This window comes from Papio anubis, chromosome 2 (genome assembly GCF_008728515.1).
Source record: "Papio anubis isolate 15944 chromosome 2, Panubis1.0, whole genome shotgun sequence".
NCBI classification, from domain to species: Eukaryota; Metazoa; Chordata; class Mammalia; order Primates; family Cercopithecidae; genus Papio; species Papio anubis.
In genome coordinates this window covers 14170054-14192732 of record NC_044977.1, presented here as the reverse complement: position 1 = coordinate 14192732, position 22679 = coordinate 14170054, and the positions used below count along the sequence as shown (strand labels likewise).

General features: G+C 36.7%; 1 protein-coding gene across 2 annotated transcripts in view; it reads left to right on the top strand.

Moving 5' to 3' along the window:
• Positions 1 to 22246, top strand: part of PROS1 (protein S) — a 101554-nt gene extending 79308 nt beyond the window's left edge. For both annotated transcript variants that reach the window (XM_003893818.3, XM_017955056.2), the window contains 6 exons: positions 1626 to 1815; positions 7967 to 8134; positions 9739 to 9907; positions 15374 to 15525; positions 17565 to 17790; positions 20987 to 22246. In XM_003893818.3, the coding sequence (XP_003893867.1) occupies positions 1626 to 1815; positions 7967 to 8134; positions 9739 to 9907; positions 15374 to 15525; positions 17565 to 17790; positions 20987 to 21147 (1066 nt within the window). In that variant the 3' untranslated portion in view covers positions 21148 to 22246. The remainder of the gene's footprint in view (positions 1 to 1625; positions 1816 to 7966; positions 8135 to 9738; positions 9908 to 15373; positions 15526 to 17564; positions 17791 to 20986) is intronic.
• Positions 22247 to 22679: the final 433 nt, after the last annotated feature.

The window sequence follows — 22679 nt, the reverse complement described above, 5'->3', positions numbered from 1 at the left end:
TGTGTGATCAACACAAAGAATAACTAGTGCTTTTATTTATTTTTGCTAATTTCTTTACATCAGTTTCTCATGATCAAATACTTTCCCTACATAAATGTCAACAAATTCACTCTGTTTTCCAGTTTACCATGCTTGTGAAAAAGAATGAATTGTTCCCCATTGTAATGAATCACTATGTTGATGATATATTCCAGAAACAAAATATGCAGAGCATGACTCTTTGAAATACGATTTTAGCCTGATTTTACAAAGAAAAGGAAGTTATCTCCATAATAGAATCAACTGCTGGAAGATCTTGAGCATACACAGATTTGGATTTTGGCAAGATAATATCGTTTCACATCCGCAAAATGCTCAGATAGTTATGAAAGAGGATAGAAGTCCTTATTCCAAGCAAAACTGTTCTTTTTTATATAATCTGAGTTCAGTAAGTTCCTACTACATTGTTATCCATCCAGCATACTTTACTCCACATTTTACCTCTTTTTAGCATTTCTTTAGAATTCTAAAGATGAAAACATTTATTTTGTCACCTTTTCTTTGTTCCATTTGAGGGAGATCTGTGCCCCATTGCAAATGGTGCCTCTATTACTATTACTCTTATATTGCAGTAAGAGTATGGGATTCTGTCCTGCCTAATTTAGCAATTATCTGAAGTCCAGACTCTTTAACTTAAATTGCCTGTATTTTAACTTAGGTGACTAATAGTTATACATCTATTGTTCCTTTTCCATGTTTGTCTTTCGTCAATCATTTGGATTTGCTAGTCCCTTGGAAACTTCAATGCTGATTCTCATTGAAGTGTTTTAAGGATACTGAATCAATACATGTTATTTTACATCCTGCATCCTAAGATTTTTCTCCCCTGTAATAGCTACATATATGTCTAGAGTCTTAATAGCAGCAGATGTTGCCAGCACTCAGATACCCCCAAACACATGGGTAGACTGTATCTTTTAAGTTTTCCTTCTGTGTATTCTACTAGAGTGACTTATTTTAGGAAAGCTAATAGATATATTTTAAGTTTTTAAATTTTACCTTTCTTACCACACACGAAGGCTTAATGATGTCTGTAGTCATCCATATGCCATCTTGTAGATCTCCATGAGTGATTCCTGACAGGTGAAATTATAGGGAAAATATGTCTTTTGATGAATAAACCAACGATGAAATTGTAACACATTTTATGATCACTTATGGATGCAGCAAAAACAAAAACACAAACAAACTACCACTTCTTCATGTTAGATTATGTAGTGTATAAAAGGCTCCAGGAGAGAGATAGTATGCCTGATACTTATACATGTGTATTAATTCCAGCATTTGGAAGGTGCTTTCAAAACACATGCCAAACAACGATGACAAATTACCAAAGCATCTGTTCTCTGGGGAAAAGATTCCAAGAATAAGCAAGAAAATATAATAACTTAATTTTAAACATACATGGAGCCAGAGATAATACATGAGCCATTAATTCTGCCCTTCTCTTTTATTAATTCTAGAAAATGAAAGAAATAGTTGACTCTTTGTCCGTGTTACTGTTTGTCAGTATAAGAAATAAAGAAAAATGCATTGAGCTTTCTGTATATCTCACTCTTAAGGATCCCTCTTTGTCCATTTTTTAGATTTTCAGCAGAATTTGATTTCCGGACATACGATTCACAAGGCGTGATACTGTATGCAGAATCTATCGATCACTCAGCATGGCTCCTGATTGCACTTCGTGGTGGAAAGATTGAAGTTCAGCTTAAGAATGAACATACATCCAAAATCACAACTGGAGGTGACATTATTAATAACGGTCTATGGAATATGGTATGTTTGCAGATTTCATCAATATCTTCCCACTTTGATGCAGTTTGTATAAAATCATAATTTATTTTTATAGTGATACCGAACCAAAATGGGTTTGGAGTTATCTGATGCTATAGGAGGTATATTCTACATACTGTAAATCCCTGAAACATCCTGAGTAATAATATTCTCACTTAATATATTAGAAGCATTGTTTTTAGTTATTTGCTTGAACTACTCTGTCTTTAACTTTTTTTAGTGGCTGATTGATGAACAATGGTGTTAGGGATTATTAGGCAGCCTAACAGTTTTTTTTTTTTTGACACGGAGTTTTGCTCTTGTTGCCCAGGCTGGAGTGCAATGGCGCAATCTCGGCTCACTGCAACCTCCGCCTCCCGGGTTCAAGTGATTCTCCTGTTTCAGCCTCCCGAGTAGCTGGGATTACAGGCATGCACCACCACGCCTGGCTAATTTTGTGTTTTTAGTAGAAACGGGGTTTCTCCATGTTGGTCCAGCTGGTCTCGAACTCCTGACCTCAGGTGATCTGCCCGCCTTGGCCTCCGAAAGTCCTGGGATTACAGATGTGAGCCACCGCGCCCAGCCTTTTTTTTTTTTTTTTTTTTTTGAGACAGAGTCTTACTCTGTCGCCCAGGCTGGAGTGCAGTAGCATGGTCTTGGCTCACTGCAACCTCCACCTCCTTTGTTCAAGCGATTCTTGTGCCTCAGCCTCCTGAGTAGCTGGGATCACAGGTGTGCAACAGCACACCTGGCTAATTTTTATAATTTTAGTATAGACAGGGTTTCACCATGTTGGCCAGACTGGTCTCAAACTCCTGGCCTCAAGCTATTCGCCCACTTCGGCCTCCCAAAGTGCTGAGATTACAAGAGTGAACAACTGCACTCGGCCAGCATAACAATTTGTGCAAAGACACCATTGATCAAGGAAAACTCTCCTCAACTGTCAATAATATGTTTTAAATTAAGGAGAAATAAACATAGTAACAAATTCAAAAAGGTAATTCAAATTCAAATATAAGCAGATAGATAAGTAATCCTTTTAAAAAAAATAGACACAGGGCCTTGCTATGTTGCCCAGGCTGGTCTTGAACTCAAGGAATCCTCCTCCCACTTTGGCTTCCCAAAATGCTAGGATTACAGGCATGAGCCATTGTACCAGACCTAGTAATCAGTTTTTTTGCAAACAATATACAGTAGCAGGTACCAGTGTGCTTAGAAATTAGCATTTTAGCCACTGGCATTATAGTGGCTCACACCTGTAATCCCAGCACTTTGGGAAGTCAAGGTGGGTGGATCACCTGAGGTCAGGAGTTCGAGAGCAGCCTGACCAACATGGTGAAACCTCATCTCTACTAAAAATACAAAAATTAGTCAGGCATGGTGGCGCGCACCTGCAGTCCCAGCAGGAGAATCGCTTAAACTCAGGAAGCGGAGGTTGCAGGGAGATCACGCAGCTGCACTCCAGCCTGGGTGACAAAGGAAGACTCTGTGTCGAAAAAGAAAGAAAAGGAGAGGAGAGGAGAGGAGAGGAAAGGAAGAGATTAACATTTTAATTTAACCTTACATATAGCCTTTATTCTAATGATCAAGAATAGCACTTTAATGAACTGGATTAAAGTGAGACTTTTCTGAAGGGATTACTGCTAGTTGATAGTGGGGAGAAGTCTTTTCTGAAGTATAGAGTCATTGCTGCCATCAGCAGAGGATAGCTGAGAGAAGATTGGCTTCACCTTAGAATGTGGTGCACAAAAGAGACATCTTTTATGCCTAGAGGAGCTGGCAAGAAGTTTGTGCTGATCTCAATTTATTTATTTATGTTATTTATTTATTTATCATCACTATTATTATTATTTTGAGATGGAGTCTTGCTCTGTCACCCAGGCTGGAGTGCAGTGGCATGATCTTGGCTCACTGCAACTTCCACCTCCTGGGTTCAAGCAATTCTCCTGTCTCAGCCTCTTGAGTAGCTGGGACTATCGGTACCTGGCACCATGTCTGGGTAGTTTTTGTATTTTTAGTAGAGATGGGTTTCACCATTTTGGCCAGGCTGGTCCAGAACTTCTGACCTCAGGTGATCAGCTCTCCTCAGCCTCCCAAAATGCAGGGATTACAGGTGTGAGCCACTACACCCAGACAAGAAGTTTGTATTGAGAAGCCATGTGAGGTTGTCACTAAATTATTTTGGTCTTTCAATTATGCAGACATGCACTCATTTATTCAATAAGCTTTTAGTGAGTGCTTTTGATGCTAAGTTCCTGAATTCAAGGCATTAGAACTATAGCATATCGGGGGAACCTGCCCCCAATATTTCAACATAGGTTCTTTCTATTTTCCATAAGTGTCAGCCAGCTGAGAAATAAAGAGAAAGAGTACAAAGAGAGGAATTTTACAGCTGGGCCTCCGGGGGGGACATCACATATCGGTAGGATTGTGATGCCCACCAGAGTCACAAAACCAGCAAGTTTTTATTAAGGATTTCAAAAGGGGAGGGGGTGTAATAACAGGGAGTAGGTCACAAAGATCACATGCTTCAAGGGGCAAAAAGGAGAATAAAGATTACATGCTTCTGAGGAAACAGGACAAGAGCAAAATCAGAAACTCCTGATAAGGGTCCAACAAAGATCACAAGGCAAAGGGCAAAAGCAGAATTATTGATAAGGGTCTGTGTTCAGCAGTGCACATATTGTCTTGATAAACATCTTAAACAACAAAAAACAGGGTTCAAGGGCAGAGAACCGGTCTGACCTCAAATTTACCAGGGTGGGGTTTTTTCCCCACCCTAATAAGCCTGAGGGTACTGCAGGAGACCAGGGTATATTTCAGTCCTTATTTCAATTGCATAAGACAGACACTCCCAGAGTGGCCATTTATAGACTTCCCCCCAGGAATGCATTCCTTCCCCAGGGTATTAATTATTAATATTCCTTGCTATGAAAAGAATTCAGCAATATCTTCCCTACTTGCGTGTCCATTTATAGGCTCTCTGCAAGAAGAAAAATATGGCTCTTTTTGCCCGACCCCACAGGCAGTCAGACCTTTTGGTTGTCTTCCCTTGTTCCCTAAAATCACTGTTATTCTTTTCTTTTTCAAGGTGCACTGATTTCATATTGTTCAAACACACATTTTACAATCAGCTTGTACAGTTAACACAATTGTGGTCCTGAGCTGACATACATTCTCAGCTTATGAAGATAACAGGATTAAGAGATTAAAGTAAGACAGGTGTAAGAAATTATAAGAGTATTATTTGAGAACTGATAAATGTCCATGAAATCTTCACAATTTATGTTCCTCTGCCACGGCTCCAGTCAGTCCCTCTGTTCGGGGTCCCTGACTTCCTGCAACAATAGCAAGAGATTTTCCTCGCTCTAGAGCTTAGTACCTCACAGATAAGTAGCTGATGCTTCTTTGGGAAATAATATAATGTAACAGGAAATATATTACAGTAGAGGTATGAGCAAAGCACACTTGGGCAAATGTGGTGAATTTATAAATGATTATAAATTCTTATCTTTGATTATGAGTCTAATATTAATCTTATCTTTGATTATGAGTCTAATATTAGGAATTTTAATTGTAAATGTATCATAATTCATTCAGCAAACTATTTATTGGCACTTCTATGTGCTAATCCTTATTCTAGGTGGTAAAGATACAACAGCAAATAAAAAAAGTCAGTGCTCTTACGCAGCTTGCATTCTAGTGGTTAGATGCAAACAACAAATGCATGAAAAAATAAATATGCCAGATAGTTATTCCTGTTATAAGGAAAAAGAAAAGCCAGATAAGGGCAAAGAGAGTGATGGTGGTTACTATCCATATAGAATCAGGAAAGGCATCTCTGATTAGATTAGATCTGAGCCGAGACTTGAGAGCACATGTCGTGAGAAATACATGAGGGAATATAAAATGATTCTGCACCATGTGAACAGCAAGTAGAGAGTTTCTTGGAATAGGATGTGTTTGGTATCTGAAGAATAACACAAAGAGTAGTGTAGCAGCAGGGGAGAGTAGTTAGAAAATGAGGTTAGAAATGTGGTCTAGAATAAGATCATCGAGGGCCTTGGGGGCAATGATGAGGATGTGGATTTTATGCTAAATGGAAGGACCCTGGATGGTTTTGAGAAAGGACATGGATCTAATTTGCATTTTAAAAGATAATCCCAATCAGAAGCAGATGACTTTGTGGAAACCAGAAATGGAGAATGAGAGTAGAACAGGATATGGAGTTAGGAGACTGTTGGAAGAATCCAGCGGAGAGAAGATGGAAGCTTTGACTAGTGTGCTGATGATAAGGGTGGTGAAAAGTGGTCAGATTCTGGATATATTTTTAAAGTTAAGCCTTCAATTCAAATTTTTGAATACTCAGCATAAAGAGGGGTTTTAAGGGCCTGAAACTGTTTGTGTTGACCAGTGGTTCCAAATACTATCTCATCCAATGTCTGAATGCTCCTTTACTACTCTCTAATGAAATGTATCAATAATGTAAACTACCTTCACATATACCCAATCAAAACCAATATAATGCTCTCATTATTATATTAATATGGATAAATTAAAGGAAAGTAATTTATAAGAAAATAATATGTATTTCGATATATACATAGTCAACTATAACTACAGCACTTGTCAAAGCTTGCTTCTATCCATAAAGTAAAAGCTACAAATGAAGACTAATGCTGGGGTGTTATATTAGCAACTCAAATACCATTAAGTGCATACATGGTGTTGCCATTGGTATTATTAATTTTCCAAAGTGGTGAGAAGTTCCTGGTAAAGATATGAATGAAACAAATGTCACTCTATCCTTAGTTTTCAAGATTATTACATTCTTGAAAAATGTAATGAATGCTAAAATAGTGCAGCAAGCATTTTGTGTATATGTATACACAAACTCAGATGATTGTAAGCATGAATAGTCCCTACGTGAATACCTAGCAGGGATGTTCAAAAGATTTTAAGCAGACTTGATATTTTATTATTAGTTCTGCATTACTTATTATTGTTAATTCTGCATGACTAGCCTATGTACATAATGTAGATTGTCTATCATCTTGCAGTGCCAGCATGGCCCCTACTCATTGTGACAAATAAAAGTGTTCCCCACCTCCAAATTTTCCAAATGCCCTGGAGTGGAGTCATGGTGTCTCACTTAAAATACTTGCATGGCTACAGGAAAAAGGTCTGGGGCCTGAGCCGTGGGGAGGGGAAGATCCAGCAAAGGAGACTGAGAAGTAGTGGTTAGAGTGTAGAGAGAGAAGCAAGCGGGTCAGGTGTTGTAGGCTAAGTTAAGAAAGTCTGTAAAGGAGAGAATAGTTGTTCGAATGCTGCTAACTGGCTATATTAAGGAAGGAGTGTTGACCAACTTTAAGTTTGTGTTACTAAATTTATTCTATGTTGGAGGATAGTTTTTCCCTTCCTATCATGGTGTTTTAATATATTTATTGTCTGGCTTATATTATTAGTTAGTGAGTGAAGAGTTTGCACTTTGAGTGCTATAGTTTTACTTGAAGTGATTTCAGCAGTGGTTCTTCAAATTGCCTTTGTGGAAGGAACTTTTATTGTTGTTTCCCCTTACTTGAAACCTTTTTTAAAAACCCAAACTACTCTCAAAATAGGAAAACTTCAATTTAATTTTATGTATTTTTTTCTTATTGCCTCAATCACTTTTGAATTTTAGAGAAAAAATAATTTGTGTGCAATTAACAGAATACGGAACATATTGATTTTTCTGGCTTTATATTAAGAACTTATTTACATTATTGATCTCATATTTGTATTATCAGACAATTGCAAAATAAGACCACTTAAATTTTTCCTAAGATAGAATGGCTCACTTTACTGTTAATTTTCTAGCAGCCTGGGATTGAAAGATACATAATTGGATGTTTAAGCTTAACAGAATACTATTATTTTTTAACTTTAAAATATGGTACGCTTTTAATTTTTGATCAAGTGCTGCCACCCTAAATGTCTTTTTATCACATTTATCATAATTTGACATTCCAAATGAGTTGTAACAAATTAATAATTACATTAAAATGATTACTTTACAAAAGTAGTTTTTGGGAATAATAACAATTTTTAGATCCCAGTATTTCAAATGATATGTAGTAATGCTTGGTTATTTGGTAATTTTTCTTTTTAATTGTAGGTGTCTGTGGAAGAATTAGAACATAGTATTAGCATTAAAATAGCTAAAGAAGCTGTGATGGATATAAATAAACCTGGACCCCTTTTTAAGCCTGAAAATGGATTGCTGGAAACCAAAGTATACTTTGCAGGATTCCCTCGGAAAGTGGAAAGTGAACTCATTAAACCGGTAATGATCCAAGCTGCTGTCATTCATCATGGATGAATTCCTTTTGTCTGTAATAGATTTGAATATGTGTTTTTCTGAGAGTCAATAGAAGTTGTTTTGTTAAGCATACTAAGTGTGACAACTTGAAATGATCATGGAAAAATAACATCAGTAACCCTTGTTATTGTATTAATGAAATAAGAAAATGATATAGTGGTTTTGTGCCCATTTAAATCCCCAGCATAAATCATGAAGTGGATTTCTAAAATTCTCAAGTTAATGCTTGACAATGTTAACACTACAGTTCAGTGTTAACATCATGATAATCCATACTCAGTTGTTAAACATATAAATTAATATATTTAAGTCCAAAATTATGCTATTTTGTGAAAGCCAGTCAAAGGACTTTCTCAAGTCTATTTTTAGGACTTAAATGCAAGAGCTAAAGAATACCACATAAGGTGAAATTTATTGTTAAAAAAATACCTCTTTACTGAGGGTACAACTATAGCCTGTCACAAATTGAAATTAGATGTAATAGATATTTTTCTAAGTATAATATTTGTTTAATAGCTATACAATAGGTTTCATGAAAGAGACTAACCACTAACTCTTGAAAGAGTTTTAAAAATTTCGTTTGAAATCACAGACCTGCCCGATACACTTGCTGGTTTAATTTAAATATTTACTATCTTATATCCATCTTTCACTCCTGGCAATTAATAGTTACTTTAACTTTTAAAAGATTTCTGTTATATGATATTAAGCTTGAATTAATTAACCCATGTTGACATGAATATACCTGTTGTCTGAAACTGAGAAATTAAGACACTTTAAAAGTAAAATAAAGTATTCAAAAAGTATCAATCATTTATGAAATGGCTTTTACATGCCTTGAGGCTGGCAGGATGCTTGATGGAGGCTAAAGAATGCAAACACTTTTGTGTCTGAAGAAACTTAGAGTCTGATTGGCAAGACAAACCCATATTGTAAATGCCACTAGAGAAAAACAAGGCCGGGCGCAGTGGCTCACACCTGTAATCCCAGCACTTTGGGAGGTTGATGCGGGCGGGTCACCTGAGATCAGGAGTTCAAGACCAACCTAGCCAATGTGGCAAAACTCCATCTCTACTTGAAGTGCAAAAATGAGCCGGGTGTGGTGGCAGGCACCTGTAATCGCAGCGAGTCGGGAGGCTGAGGCAGGAGAATCGCTTGAACCAGGGAGGCAGAGGTTGTAGTCAGCCAAGATCCCGCCACTGCACTCCAGCAAGACTCCATCTCAATCAAATAAACAAAGAAGACAAACAAGACAGCTTAGAGCCCAGGGCCACAGCTAGAAGCAAATATAGAACTTGAGAGCAGAAAATTTACCACTGGATGATGTAGGAGAGGCAGGTGGGGCTTGAAGTGTTAAAAATCGTTAAGATCCCACCGAGCTCACTTGTACTGAAAAAGACTGTCCATCTGAAGAATACTTTGAAAAGAAAAACTTAAATAAAATTCAAAATATTTCCAACTATTATTAAAGAAAGGATTTTTTTCCTGTAAATGAAAACCTATACTCATAATCGAGCCACTTGTTTAAGTTTAAAATGCCCTCCTTGACTTATATTTTAATTTGCTAGATTAACCCTCGTCTAGATGGATGTATACGAAGCTGGAATTTGATGAAGCAAGGAGCTTCCGGAATAAAGGAAATTATTCAAGAAAAACAAAATAAGCATTGTCTGGTTACTGTGGAGAAGGGCTCCTACTATCCTGGTTCTGGAATTGCTGAATTTCACATAGATTATAGTAAGTGATTTTCCATTTATCTCTATTTTTGTCATTAATGAGTAAATTTATTCATCGACAAACAGGAGCAATTTCTTTGGTAAACATTATCAAGTATCTGCTGTGTGCCCACTCTAGTCTTATGCTTATTCATACTATTATATACCTTTTACAGAAAGTTTTCAGTGTATTGGGAAAAATATAAAGGCATTTGAATGTGCTTGTGTTGTTATTTCAGGTTTATCGGTACAAAGCCTGATTCCTTTTGGGTAAATTCAATTGAGCTATTTCAAAGTTCACTGATTTCTCACTTGTATGGAGTCTACCAATGAATGCATCAAAAAGATTCATCTTCATTTCTAGCATTTCTATTTGATGCTTTCTTAAAATTTCTACCTCCCTGTTGAAATTCCCTATCTGTTCACACGTGTCTAGTTTATGTACTGAGATTTCAATGTAGTCATCATAATTATTTTAAATTCGCTGTCTGATAGTTCCAACTGTGTCATATCTGGGTCTGGTCATTTTGTTTGTTTTGTCCCTTGACCACGTGTTGTTTTTCTTGCATCTTTGTGTATCATGTAATTTTTGGTTTAGAGTTGGGCATCTTATGTATAATGGTAGAGACTGTGATAAAGAATATTTGCGTCTGGAAATGAGCACGTTTCTTTTGCTAGGCTCTTAGTAATGAGATTTAATCAATCTGGTAAAAAGTTGAGCTTCTTAAGTTTTGCTGGTGCCAGGATTACCCTTAATGCACCACAGGTTTCAGATTTTTAAATTTAGTTTTGTTGTATTTTGTTTTTGAGATGGAGTCTTACTCTGTTGCCCAGCCTGGAGTGCAGTGGTGCGATCTTGGCTCACTGCAACCTCTGCCTCCTGGATTCAAGTGATTCTTCTGCCTCAGCCTCCCAAGTAGCTGGGACGACAGGTGCCCACTACCATGCCCGGCTAATTTTTGTATTTTTAGTAGAGATGAGGTTTCACCATAGTGGCCAGGCTGGTCTCGAACTCCTGATCTTCATGATCCAGCCACCTCGGCCTCCCAAAGTGCTGGGATTACAGGTGTGAGCCACCACTCCCAGCCTCAGATTTTTAAAATACCACCTTCTGCTTATAATAAGGGAATGGTTTGCTAGCAAGTTTTTCTCTTTCTTTTCTTTCCTTCTTTTCCTCCTTCCTTTCTTTTCTTTTCTTTTTTTTCTTTTCTTTTCTTTCCCGAGTCTCACTCTGTTGCCCAGGCTGGAGTGCAGTGCCACAATCTCAGGTCACTGCAAGCTCCACCTCGCCGTTTCAAGTGATTCTCATGCCTCAGCCTCCTGAGTAGCTGGAATTACAAGGGTGCGCCACCATGCCCTGCTAATTTTTGTATTTTTGATGGGGTTTCGCCATGTTGGTCAGGCTAGTTTCAAACTCATGACCTTAGGTGATCTGCCTGCCGTCAGCTTACCCAGGTTCTGGGATTATAGGCTTGAGCCACCATGCCTGGCCTAGAGAGTTTTTCATCATAGCAGCTCAGTTTTATGTATTCCCTCCATAATATGCCTCAAGAAAATGTCTCTCCCACTTGTGTCTCTCAAGTGTCTTGCCCACCCCCAGCGGAGTGCTCTTGTTACTTGACATTTGCTAAGATGGCAGAGAAGACGCGGAGGTTGGGGAAGCATTCTATGTTGTTCTGGTACAAATTCAGTCCTAGGCAGGTATTGTATCCCTGGGTCTCAGGAGTGTGGAATTCACTCTTTCTCTTCCCTGACTCTCCTCAGTAGGGGAGATGTCTAATGATCAGGACTCAAGATGTTTTCCTGCTCCTTCTCCATGATAGATAGCTTTTCTGTTTGTTTTTCCTAATCTGTAGTTGTAATGAGTCCTCATATGTGTCCTAATGACAAGGTTTGCTGCCTTTCTCCTGGCTTGAAAACTTTGTTGTGTAGAGAAGACCAAGAAGGATCTAGGTGGGGCTTTGTGGCTTCCCTGTAACTGGTGCTGCTTTCAGAACCGTATTAAGAGAGAGGCTTTCTCGGGTCTCCTTCCTCGCACTCTGTTTTCTCTTGAGTGCACAGTAAGGTCTGTGGAGAAGAGCCTGTGAATGAGTATGAATTGTCTTTGTGTCTGCAGTTTCTAGGGCTTCTAAGCTCTTACATCAGCCCCCACTTGGAGTTCAGCAATTAGTTTAAATCTTTACCTAAATTATTTTTAGCAAATTGCATGGCATCTCCTATCTGCCCTGGGTTAGAAAGTGTTCTCATTCTGGCTCTCCTTGGAAACACCTGTCTTTCTTTAGGTTTCTGGTTAGTGTGTTGCCCTGTGACCTCAGCTCTTTGATAGTTCCAAGAAAAGTCATGATTATGCAGATAATTTGGCTTTTGTTGTTGTCAGGGTAGGGGTAGTGCTCTTTCCAATTTTCTACAGCCTAAGTAGCGCAGGGAATCTTGCCATAGTGACCTTATAAATAATACTTCTGTGAACATCCTAAAACATACCTCCTTCTACCTTTATGTGATTAATTCTATGGAAGAAAATTTTAGAATTAGGTTATCTCTATCAAAGGTTATGCAAATATATAATTATTAGAGGTTCAATTACATTCTTTTCCAAAAATCTTTTATCAATTAATATTTCTACCAACAGAATGAGAAAGTGTATGCTTGAGTTTCTTTTTTCCAATCTGATAGTTCAAAAATTAAATTTTGTAGATTTGAATATTAATATTATTTCCCTAATTTCTACTGAACTTGAATATCCTCCCATATGTTTATTAGCTATTTATACATTCTATTTATTTTATTGAATTCTTTGTCTTTTTCTTTTTTAATAGTTCATTATTTGAGCTACTAACACTTTGAGCATTATAAATTGTTAGCATTAATCTGATATCTCTGCTTTAAGAAAATAATTACATTTTAATTATGTTTATTTGTAACCTAAAATGGGCGAGGTAAGGTGACTCACACCTATAATCCCAGAACTTTAGGAGGCTGAGGCGGGCAGATTCCAAAGAGCTAGAGCCCAAGAGTACAAGACCAGCCTTGGCAACATGGCGAAACCCTAACTTCACAAAAAATACAAAAATTAGCCAAGCCTGATGGCATGCGCCTGTAGTCCCAGCTACTCAGGAGGCTGAGGTGGGAGGATGGCTTGAGCCCAATAGGTTGACGCAGCAGAGAACTGTGATCTTACCACTGCATTCCAGCTTGGATGACAGAGTGACAGCATGTCTCAAAAAAAAAAAAAAAAAAAAGTGTTTACTAAATTAATACAAATTTTTAAATTTTATGTAAGTAGGACGTACAAATGCAGATTTATTACATGCATGTATTGTGATTTATTGTGTAGTGGTGAAATCTGGACTTTTGGTGTACACATCACCCAAATAGTGAACATGATACCCAATTGGTAATTTTTCAACCCCTGCCCTCCTGCCACTCTCCCATCTTTCGTAGTCTCTTTTTACTACATTTGTTTGTTTGTTTTTGAGATAGGGTCTCTCTCTGTCATCCAGGCTGGAGTGCAGTGGTGCAATCATGGCTCACTGTAACTTAGACCTTCTGGGCTCAAGCAGTCTTCCCGCCTCAGCCTCCCAAGTAGCTAGGACGACAGCCGCGTGCCACCATGCCTTGCTAATTTCTATGTTTTGCAGAGACAGAGTCTTCCTATGTTGCTCAGGTCAGTTTTCAAACTCCTCGCCTCAAGTGATCCTCCTGCCTCAGCCTCCCAGTGCTGGTATTACAAGCATGAGCCACTGTGCCCAGCCTTTTTTACTACATTTCTAAGGACAAATTTTACGAAAGTGATTTCCCTTTTTCTAACATAAATTAATACAATGCCTAGCTGTGTTCTGCATATGAAGGATTTTTTGTTTTTAAGTTATAAATGGGGTGAGGATTAAATTAGGATAAAACTAAATCCACAATGATTTGGCCAAAGGAAAAAAATCCTGAAAAGGTAATGAAAATGAGTTACATTGTATCTAAAAAAATTACTTTAATAAGTAATTAATCATTTCATGGATAATTTGTAAGTGATCTACTTTGTAATTAATATTTAATGTTACATTTTAACTTCTATACATTTGCATGTTCATTTTAGTTTGAGCTTAATATCCTGTGTTAAATTTACTTATATCAAGATAAATGTTTAGGTGATAGAAATTCCAATTACCCTGGTTTGAGCATTACACATTGTATGCATTTATCAAATGACATATGTACCCCAAAATATGTACAATTATGATATATCAATTAAAAATTACTTATTTCACAATGATTACATATACACATTCTTTTTTTTTTTTTGGAGACAGAGTCTCACTCTTTTTCCCAGGCTGGAGTGCAGTGACGTGATTTCAGCTCACTGCAACCTCTGCCTCCTGAGTTCAAGCGATTCTCCTGAATCAAGCCTCCCGAGTAGCTGGGACTACAGGTACACACCACCATGCTCGGCTAATTTTGTGTATTTTTTTTTCAGTAGAGATGTTTCACCATGTCGCCCAGGCTGGTCTCGAACTCCTGAGCTCAGGCAATTCCGAAGTACTAGGATTACAGGCATGTGCCACTGCACCTGGCCTATATATTTTTTTCTTCTGAGTGGGAATTCCAGGATTATAATAGAACACTTGGTGACATTATATGTGGCTAAGTGGAAGAACATCTTGTCAAAGGAAAATGATTTTCCTTATTCACATTTACTCTTTCAAGGGCTCCATGTGGTATTTGGGCTTTGCTATATGTTACATTATATTACATGAGGAAGACTTCATTCAGACTATGAACTAATATTTTTAGGAATCCGACTACTCCGGAAACATATTAATTCAACAAATATCTATCGAGTGACTGCTGGGGAAACAAAGCAATGATAGAGACATATACTTCCCAGAGCTTGCGCTTTAGTGGAATAGACACTTAACCTAGTAATGAAGAAAGAGAATGTGGAGGATTATGACAAGAGAGTCACGAAACAAGGGTTCCCATTCTGATTTCAAAACTAACTGCTGATGTCAGTGTATTTCTCTAGTATCAAACTCTCCAACTCTCCTATGTATATAGATCATATTTATCCTTTGGAGTGATGATGGCAACTGTACCCAGATTTTCCCTCCATGATTACAGAAAAATTGTTGAACTTTCAAATGTGTACTTTGAAATATGACCACTTTGAGAGCATTGGTGAGTGTGCAAGGGAGAAGGAAGAGCTGTTAAAGAGCAAACAGGGAAAATCCGTGATAATCCTTAACACCACATTCCAGAATTCTCTTCTAGGAAGAACGGGAAGATGGGACTCCATTTGATTGTTTATTGCCTGCATTAAAAAAAAATTTTTTTTTTTGTTTTGTTTTGCCTAGGTTATATAGATCATTGAGAAAGGGAACAAAACGTTTAGTATTACACAAGATAGTTTTGAATATTACCCGGACTGTATTAATAATAATTCCTCCTGGTGCACTTTAGGAGTGCATTGATCATATTTCTGTTTCATTCTTTTAAATAGATAATGGATCCAATGCTGAGGGTTGGCATATAAATGTGACCTTGAATATTCGTCCATCCATGGGCACTGGTGTTATGCTTGCCTTGGTTTCTAGTAACAACACAGTGCCGTTTGCTGTGTCCTTGGTGGACTCCACCTCTGAAAAATCACAGGTAACTTAACTCTAAACCTATATGAGCCTTGTTTTTCTTTTCATTTTTTAAAATGGATATATAGCAGTACTTACCTCAAAGGACTATTTCGAAGATTAAATAAAGTAACTTATGTAAAGTGATTTGGCAGTATTTACCTCAAAGGACTATTTTGAAGATTAAATAACATAACTTATGTAAAGTATTTGGCACAATCTCCAGCACATCATTAAGGACTCAAAAAAATGTCTATTATTGTTACTTTTTTTTGCTGGCTTGTTTCCAAGGTCTGAACGAAGAAGTAAGGGGAGGGAGGATTGAAAAACCTACTGCATCTATAGGTAAGATTAGGCAGACTCTCACAGAGGCTGCTTGGAATCATCCGAGTGCACAGAGATCCACCCTTATTAAGAATCCTTTAAGCATCATGGGAATTAGTCTGTACTGTCAACACAGAAGTGAGTCTAATTACAGTGCACTGTGAGATATTCAGTGCTTAATTATAATGCTTTGTTCTTTCTTACACTCTTAATCTTTTCTCCCAAGAGTAAGTTAGGAAAAAAGAGAGAAAGTTAAAACTGGTCCACTTGGCTTCTTACTGGCAACTCTTATTTGAAATTAGGAGGAAGAACACAAAAAAACCTTAGATGAAAGGAAATATGAGGGTTATCAGAAGATCTGTATTATTCAGACTTCTATTAGAGGATAATTGCTCTGTCTATGTGTCATCCACAGTGGATTCCAACAAGTTACAGCAAGAAGCTGATGTTTATGCCAAGGCTGGCTTGGATGCTTTCAGTAGATTTTAGAAAGAGACCTATGGTTGAATAATGTCTATTGTAGTAAAACAGGTTATGCTGTTTGCAACTTAACGTATGATTCAGGGAGGAGGATGGGAAGTTTCTGGTGGTTAACCATAAGTAATCTAAAAATATCCTGATGAGTTTTTTTTGTTTGTGTTTTTGTTTTAATCTCCTGTCTTTGAGGAGCTTTCTACATTTGGATTTCATGGGTTTTTTTGTTTGCTAGTTTGTTTTTCTTTGTAAACAAAATTGAATTCCTATCTTCAACACTACGTTCATGCAGTGGAGGAGGTTAACGCATGCCATGTCTTTGATATTTATTTTATCCTTTGAGTGTTTGCCTCCATGATTCTTTCTTTGTATGTCAGATTTCCTTCATAAGGTCTATGTGCAATATTTCATGACCATATTCCAGATACCACTGATCATTCTGGAACATTTTCTTTATTAACCATCTCTTTTAATGAGTTTAAGGATATAGACATGTACAACACAATAACAGATTTCCTCAAGCAACCTGTATTTGCAAAGTATAGTCTTTTCACTTCAAATAGGTATCTTGGATTCCTAAATAAACATTTCTGACTATGGTTTTATCACTTTCCTCTATGCCATATAAGCTACATGAAGAGATCACACTCAACACATTGAGTAATTTAGGCATAACGGCAGTTTGAAAAGTTCAGCAGAATGAACACAGTTTCTTTCTGGAGAATCTTCTGGTAAATGTTCTATAATGTACTGTTGGCAATACCTGGTGTTTCTTTCTCAGGGCCTCTTCACTTATTTTATCCCAAGTCTATAGGATTGCTTGTGTGGCACAAAGAAACCTGTTAGTCCTGCTGACATATGCTTACTAAAGCATTTTAAATTTCCCAAGTCTTTTCTTCAACAAAGAGTGATTCAACTCCTTCCCTTTTCATATGTAAACTTGGAAATTAGGAAGGCTCATAAACAGAAAGATATTGCTTAAGACACTCCTGTAGGTTCCGGTTGTTTTACTGAATTTTCAGAAACCAGTATACATTTATATGTTAGCTAAACTTAGAGTTTGTAAAACTAATGTGTTTTTTAAAATTTAGTCATAATTATTATGTTAGTGTTATAATAATTGGTAATTTTTCACTTAAATTTAGAGGCTCTATCATACATTTTCTTTCCTTATTGAAATTTAGTTTTTGACTTTCAAAAACTCCAAAGTCACTCTTAAGCAGCATCACTCTTACTCCTTGCTTATGTTGAATCTTTGTTCTTCAGGATATTGTGTTATCTGTTGAAAATACTGTAATATATCGGATACAGGCCCTAAGTCTATGTTCCAATCAACGATCTCATCTGGAATTTAGAGCCAACAGAAACAATCTGGAGTTATTGACACCACTTAAAATAGAAACCATCTCCCAGGAAGAGCTACAAACACAACTTGCCATCTTGGACAAAGCAATGAAAGGAAAAGTGGCCACGTACCTGGGTGGCCTTCCAGGTACTTTTTCTTCAGTTTTAAAAAGTATATTTTAAATCAAATTGATAGTATTTGAAATATATAATTATACTAAAAAAGCATCAGAAAGGAACATAAAATCCAGTACCCATTATTCTTTTTCTAGGGACTAGTACCGACAGTTTATTGGCATATTTTTGTTTTATTTAGTTTAAAAACGTTAAACTAAGGCTGATCAAGTTTTGCTGCATTTGGCTATCCCAGGCAGAAAGGATATGTTATTTTATTTCGTCGTCACAATAGTCTTATAAGTTCAATATTTTTTTGTATTTATCCAATATTTATTCATCTATTATTAAGTTCATCTTATCATTTATCCAACTTTTTTATTTTTTTATTTTTTTTTTGAGACAGAGTCTCGCTCTGTCGCCCAGGCTGGAGTGAGCGGCGCAATCTCGGCTCACTGCAAGCTCCGCCCCCCGGGTTCCCGCCATTCTCCTGCCTCAGCCTCCCGAGTAGCTGATACTACAGGCGCCGCCACCACGCTTGGCTAGTTTTTTGTATTTCTAGTAGAGACGGGGTTTCACTGTGTTAGCCAGGATGGTCTCCATCTGCTGACCTTGTGATTCGTCTGCCTCTGCCTCCCAAAGTGCTGGGATTACAGGCCTGAGCCACCGCGCCCAGCCCTATTTATCCAGCCTTTATTAAGACCCTGGGTCCCAGGTGCTCACAACATAGTAATAAACAATCTAGTGGCAGAGGTAGACATTAAACAACTAATTAGGAAAATATCAAAATATTAAAATTGTGATCACTTTCATGAGGGAAAAGTATGGGTTACTTTTAGAACCTGAAAATATGACTTCTCACCTGGTCGTGGGGACCAGAAACAACTGGTCTGAATAATAGACTAAACTATAAATCTGATACTGAAAAGGTTAAATAAATTTAACCAGGTGTGGGAGTGGGGATTGGAGTTATTATGCAAGTACAATGTTCCATGTGTGGGCAGAGTGGAAAGGGATGACACGCTGGAGGAATCTGTAGGATATCAGTATGGTTAAAGCATACTGAGCAAGGGAGACGGTGGTATATAGAGGCTGTGAACTGGGTGGTTGGATGGATTGTTTGTAGACCGAGTTCAGGGTCATAAGTCTTATAATGAGAGACATGGAACTATTAAAAGTTTTAAACAAGGAAGAAGTATAGCAATATTACAATTTTAAAAAGTCACTCTGCATGCTGGATGGAGATGGATAGGTGGGAGACAAAAGTGGGTTTAATTGAGATGATCTGAGAGGCTATTCAGTAGTCCAGATGAGGAAGCAGTGACAATAGTTGCAGTATCTAAACTACCATCAATTGTTGCAAAACAAACGGTCTGGGCATTGTTCAAACTGCTTCAAATATATCCACTTGTTTAATTTTCAAAATAGTCCAGTGAAGTAAGTGCCATTGTTATCCCCATTTTACAGATGAGGAAACCGAGGAAGCTGCAGGAATAGGGTGATAGCAGTAAAGATGATGGACAGTGAATAGATTGGAGATATGTGTTAGAAACAAAATTAATAGGATTCAATGACTGAAAGACAGACAGGTATAAGGGTGACTTTTAGCTATCTGGCATGAGCAGTTGTGTGGATGGAGATTCCATTTACCAAGATGGGGAAAACTGGAGGAAAAGCAGAGTCATCTTTAACTAAATATTGGAAAATATGAAATTGGCACCAATATTTCACTTTAAATGGAAAAAAAGAGGCAGAAAGTTATTTAGAAGCATTTTCAGATGACATTTGCAATTTATTCTCATAGGGAGAATTCTGAGTTTGATGTCTGGACCTCTGATAACCTTCAATATATTCAATATATTGCTTAAACTGCTCATGGTCTTGATTTCCCATACATGGAAATTGTATCTGGGATTTTGGGAAATAGAAGTAAATAGGCTTTAAAAGCTATAGATAGATAGATAGATAGATAGATAGATAGATAGATAGATAGATAGATAGATCAATAGAGGTAACATAGATCAATAGAGGTAAGTAGCGAGCATGCCTAATTATTAGGGAGTAAAATTATACTTTAAATGAATGAATTCTATATTGAAATCTATCTACTACCTTATCCATAAGTTAGTTGAATGCAATTTTAGGAAATCAAACCAACAAAGAGTTTAAAAGAAGTAGAATTATCAAAATTTCAGTGGTTTTGGGACTTTGGCAACAGCACTGAGGACTAACTTCAGGCAAAATGTCTGGAGAAAATTTGAGAGGAGCTAAATATTGAGGTATTAAGAGTATAAACTGTGGGATGGGTAAATTATTAATTGCATGCAAAGTAGGCATGCTAAATTGCATGTGAAGAATTAAAACCCAAGAGAAATGGATGATTTTGAGTAATTTCGTTCCTCAAAAAATGAATGAATTTGAGTAATTTCTTTTCTCAAAAAAGGAAAAGTGGCAAAATCTATGATATTTAGCCCAACTTGAAAGAGATTCTTAACAAATGCTATGAACTCATAATAATGTGTGAACTTTATTCACTGTCTTGGCAAGTTAGAAGTTGAAAATTTCAAGATTTTTTTTTTTTGGCACGAGGTACTGAAGATGAAGAATAAGGGCTAAAGAATATCCATTGTGAGTTAAGATTAATGGAGAGGAGAAGCCAACAAAGAGGAAGGAAGATTGTTATTTTTAGGAACTCCAAATAGTACATGAAAGTGAATCCTCTATCATGACCTATTGCATGCTCAACAAAAAACTATTTCTTTGGAAAAAATACAGAAATCTGCTTTTATTCCAACAATAATAAAAGAGATATATTGATCATGGCATTTAAAAGAGATTTCCAAGTAGCTATAATTTGGAGTTGAAAAAATGATTTAACAATGCTTAACATATTGCTTAAGTTTAAAAAGAAAATAATGTGTTATTTGTATAATAAAAATAGAATATCACAAGAATATGCTTGTTTTACTCTCCCTCAAATGTGTTTAAGTTTAAATGGAGCTAATTGTGTTTATGAAATCCGAGGAACTCGTGACGTGCTGAATTCAATGAAGTACAATAACATGTATATCAGTCACTTAATGTATATTTTTGGAATAGAATTTCACTATTAACTTTTCCTTTAGGATTAAAATTTTGCTGGTAATAGGAAGTCTGAATGACTTCTCTCAGTGTAAACAAACAAGATACTAAAAGTCTTGGACTAATAGTCTAATATTCTGCTTTTACAGATGTTCCATTCAGTGCCACACCAGTGAATGCCTTTTATAATGGCTGCATGGAAGTGAATATTAATGGTGTAGAGTTGGATCTGGATGAAGCCATTTCTAAACATAATGATATTAGAGCTCACTCATGTCCATCAATTTGGAAAAAGACAAAGAATTCTTAAGCCATCTTTTCTCTGCTGATAATACCTTTTCCTTGTGTGTAATTATACTTACGTTTCAATAACAGCTGAAGGGTTTTATTTACAATGTGCAGTCTTTGATTATTTTTAAAAGGTCCTTTGTCAAGGAAAAAAATTCTGTTGTGATGTAAATCACAGTAAAGAAATTCTTACTTCTTTTGCTATCTAAGAATAGTGAAAAATAACAACTTTAAATTTGAATTTTTTTCCTACAAATGAGAGTTTCAATTTTTGTTCATAAAACTAAATTTTATCATCATGAACTACCGTCTAAATACCTATTTTTTTTTTCAGAAAGCTAAGAAGTAAGCTCAAACAAAAGTACATGTAATTAAATACTATTGTTCATAGGCAGATACTATTTTGTTTTTTGTTTTTTTCCTGATGAAGGCAGAAGAGATGGTGGTCTATTACATATGAATGGAATGGAGTGTCCTAATGCCTTATTTCAAAACAATTCCTCAGGGGGACCAGCTTTGGCTTCATCTTTCTCTTGCGTGGCTTCACATTTAAACCAGTATCTTTATTGAATTAGAAAACAAGTGGAACAAACTTTCCTGAGAGCAGCACAGGAATCTTACTTCTTGGGAGCTGCAGTCTGTCCGGATGAGACATCAGATTAGGTTGGATACGTGGGGAAATCTGAAATGGGTATATTTCTTATATTTGGCTGTGTCGTCATACAAGGTCTACATTACAAAAGATAGAATTCAGAGACGGACAGGAGAATGAACAAATGTGGGAGTTTGTTGTTTTCCTTGAATCCAACTTTTAATTACCAGAGTAAGTTGCCAAAATGTGATTGTTGAAGTACAAAAGAAACTATGAAAACCAGAACAAATTTTAACAAAAGGATAACTACAGAGGGATATAGTGAGTATTGTATCTTTGTAATCAAAGAAGGAGGTAAGATTGCCACGTGCCTGCTGGTACTGTGATGCATTTCAAGTGGCAGTTTTATCACATTTGAATCTACCATTCATAGCCAGATGTACATCAGATGTTTCACTGACAGTTTTCAAAAATAAATTCTTTTCATTATATTTTATATCATATAATAAACCGGTGTGTAATTTTAAAATGCATGTGAATATCTTTATTATATCAACTGTTTGAATAAAACATACAATTACATAATAGACATTTAACTCTTCATACAACGAAGTAGTTCTTCAGTTAAAAGACAGATAAAGCTCAAATATTTGAATAATATTTATGATTGGGTGGTAGACTGGAACTCAGAAAGTGAAGAGAAGTAAAAGTAACATGTGTCTTTTGACACATCCCAGAAATTGTCTTGCTAGATATAATTTTTCTACCGATTGCCACCAGGTACTATGGGGGATGAATATCAGCAAGTGGCTATTGATAATTACATTCATGTAAAAAAGCAAGGAAAAAGAAAAACAGAGAAAACATGAGAGAGGGAAATAAAAGAGTGAAAAAAAGGGGAAAATGAATTTCTTCTCGGGAGGTGTTCCCTGCTTTTCACTTGATTATGCCACATACAAGTC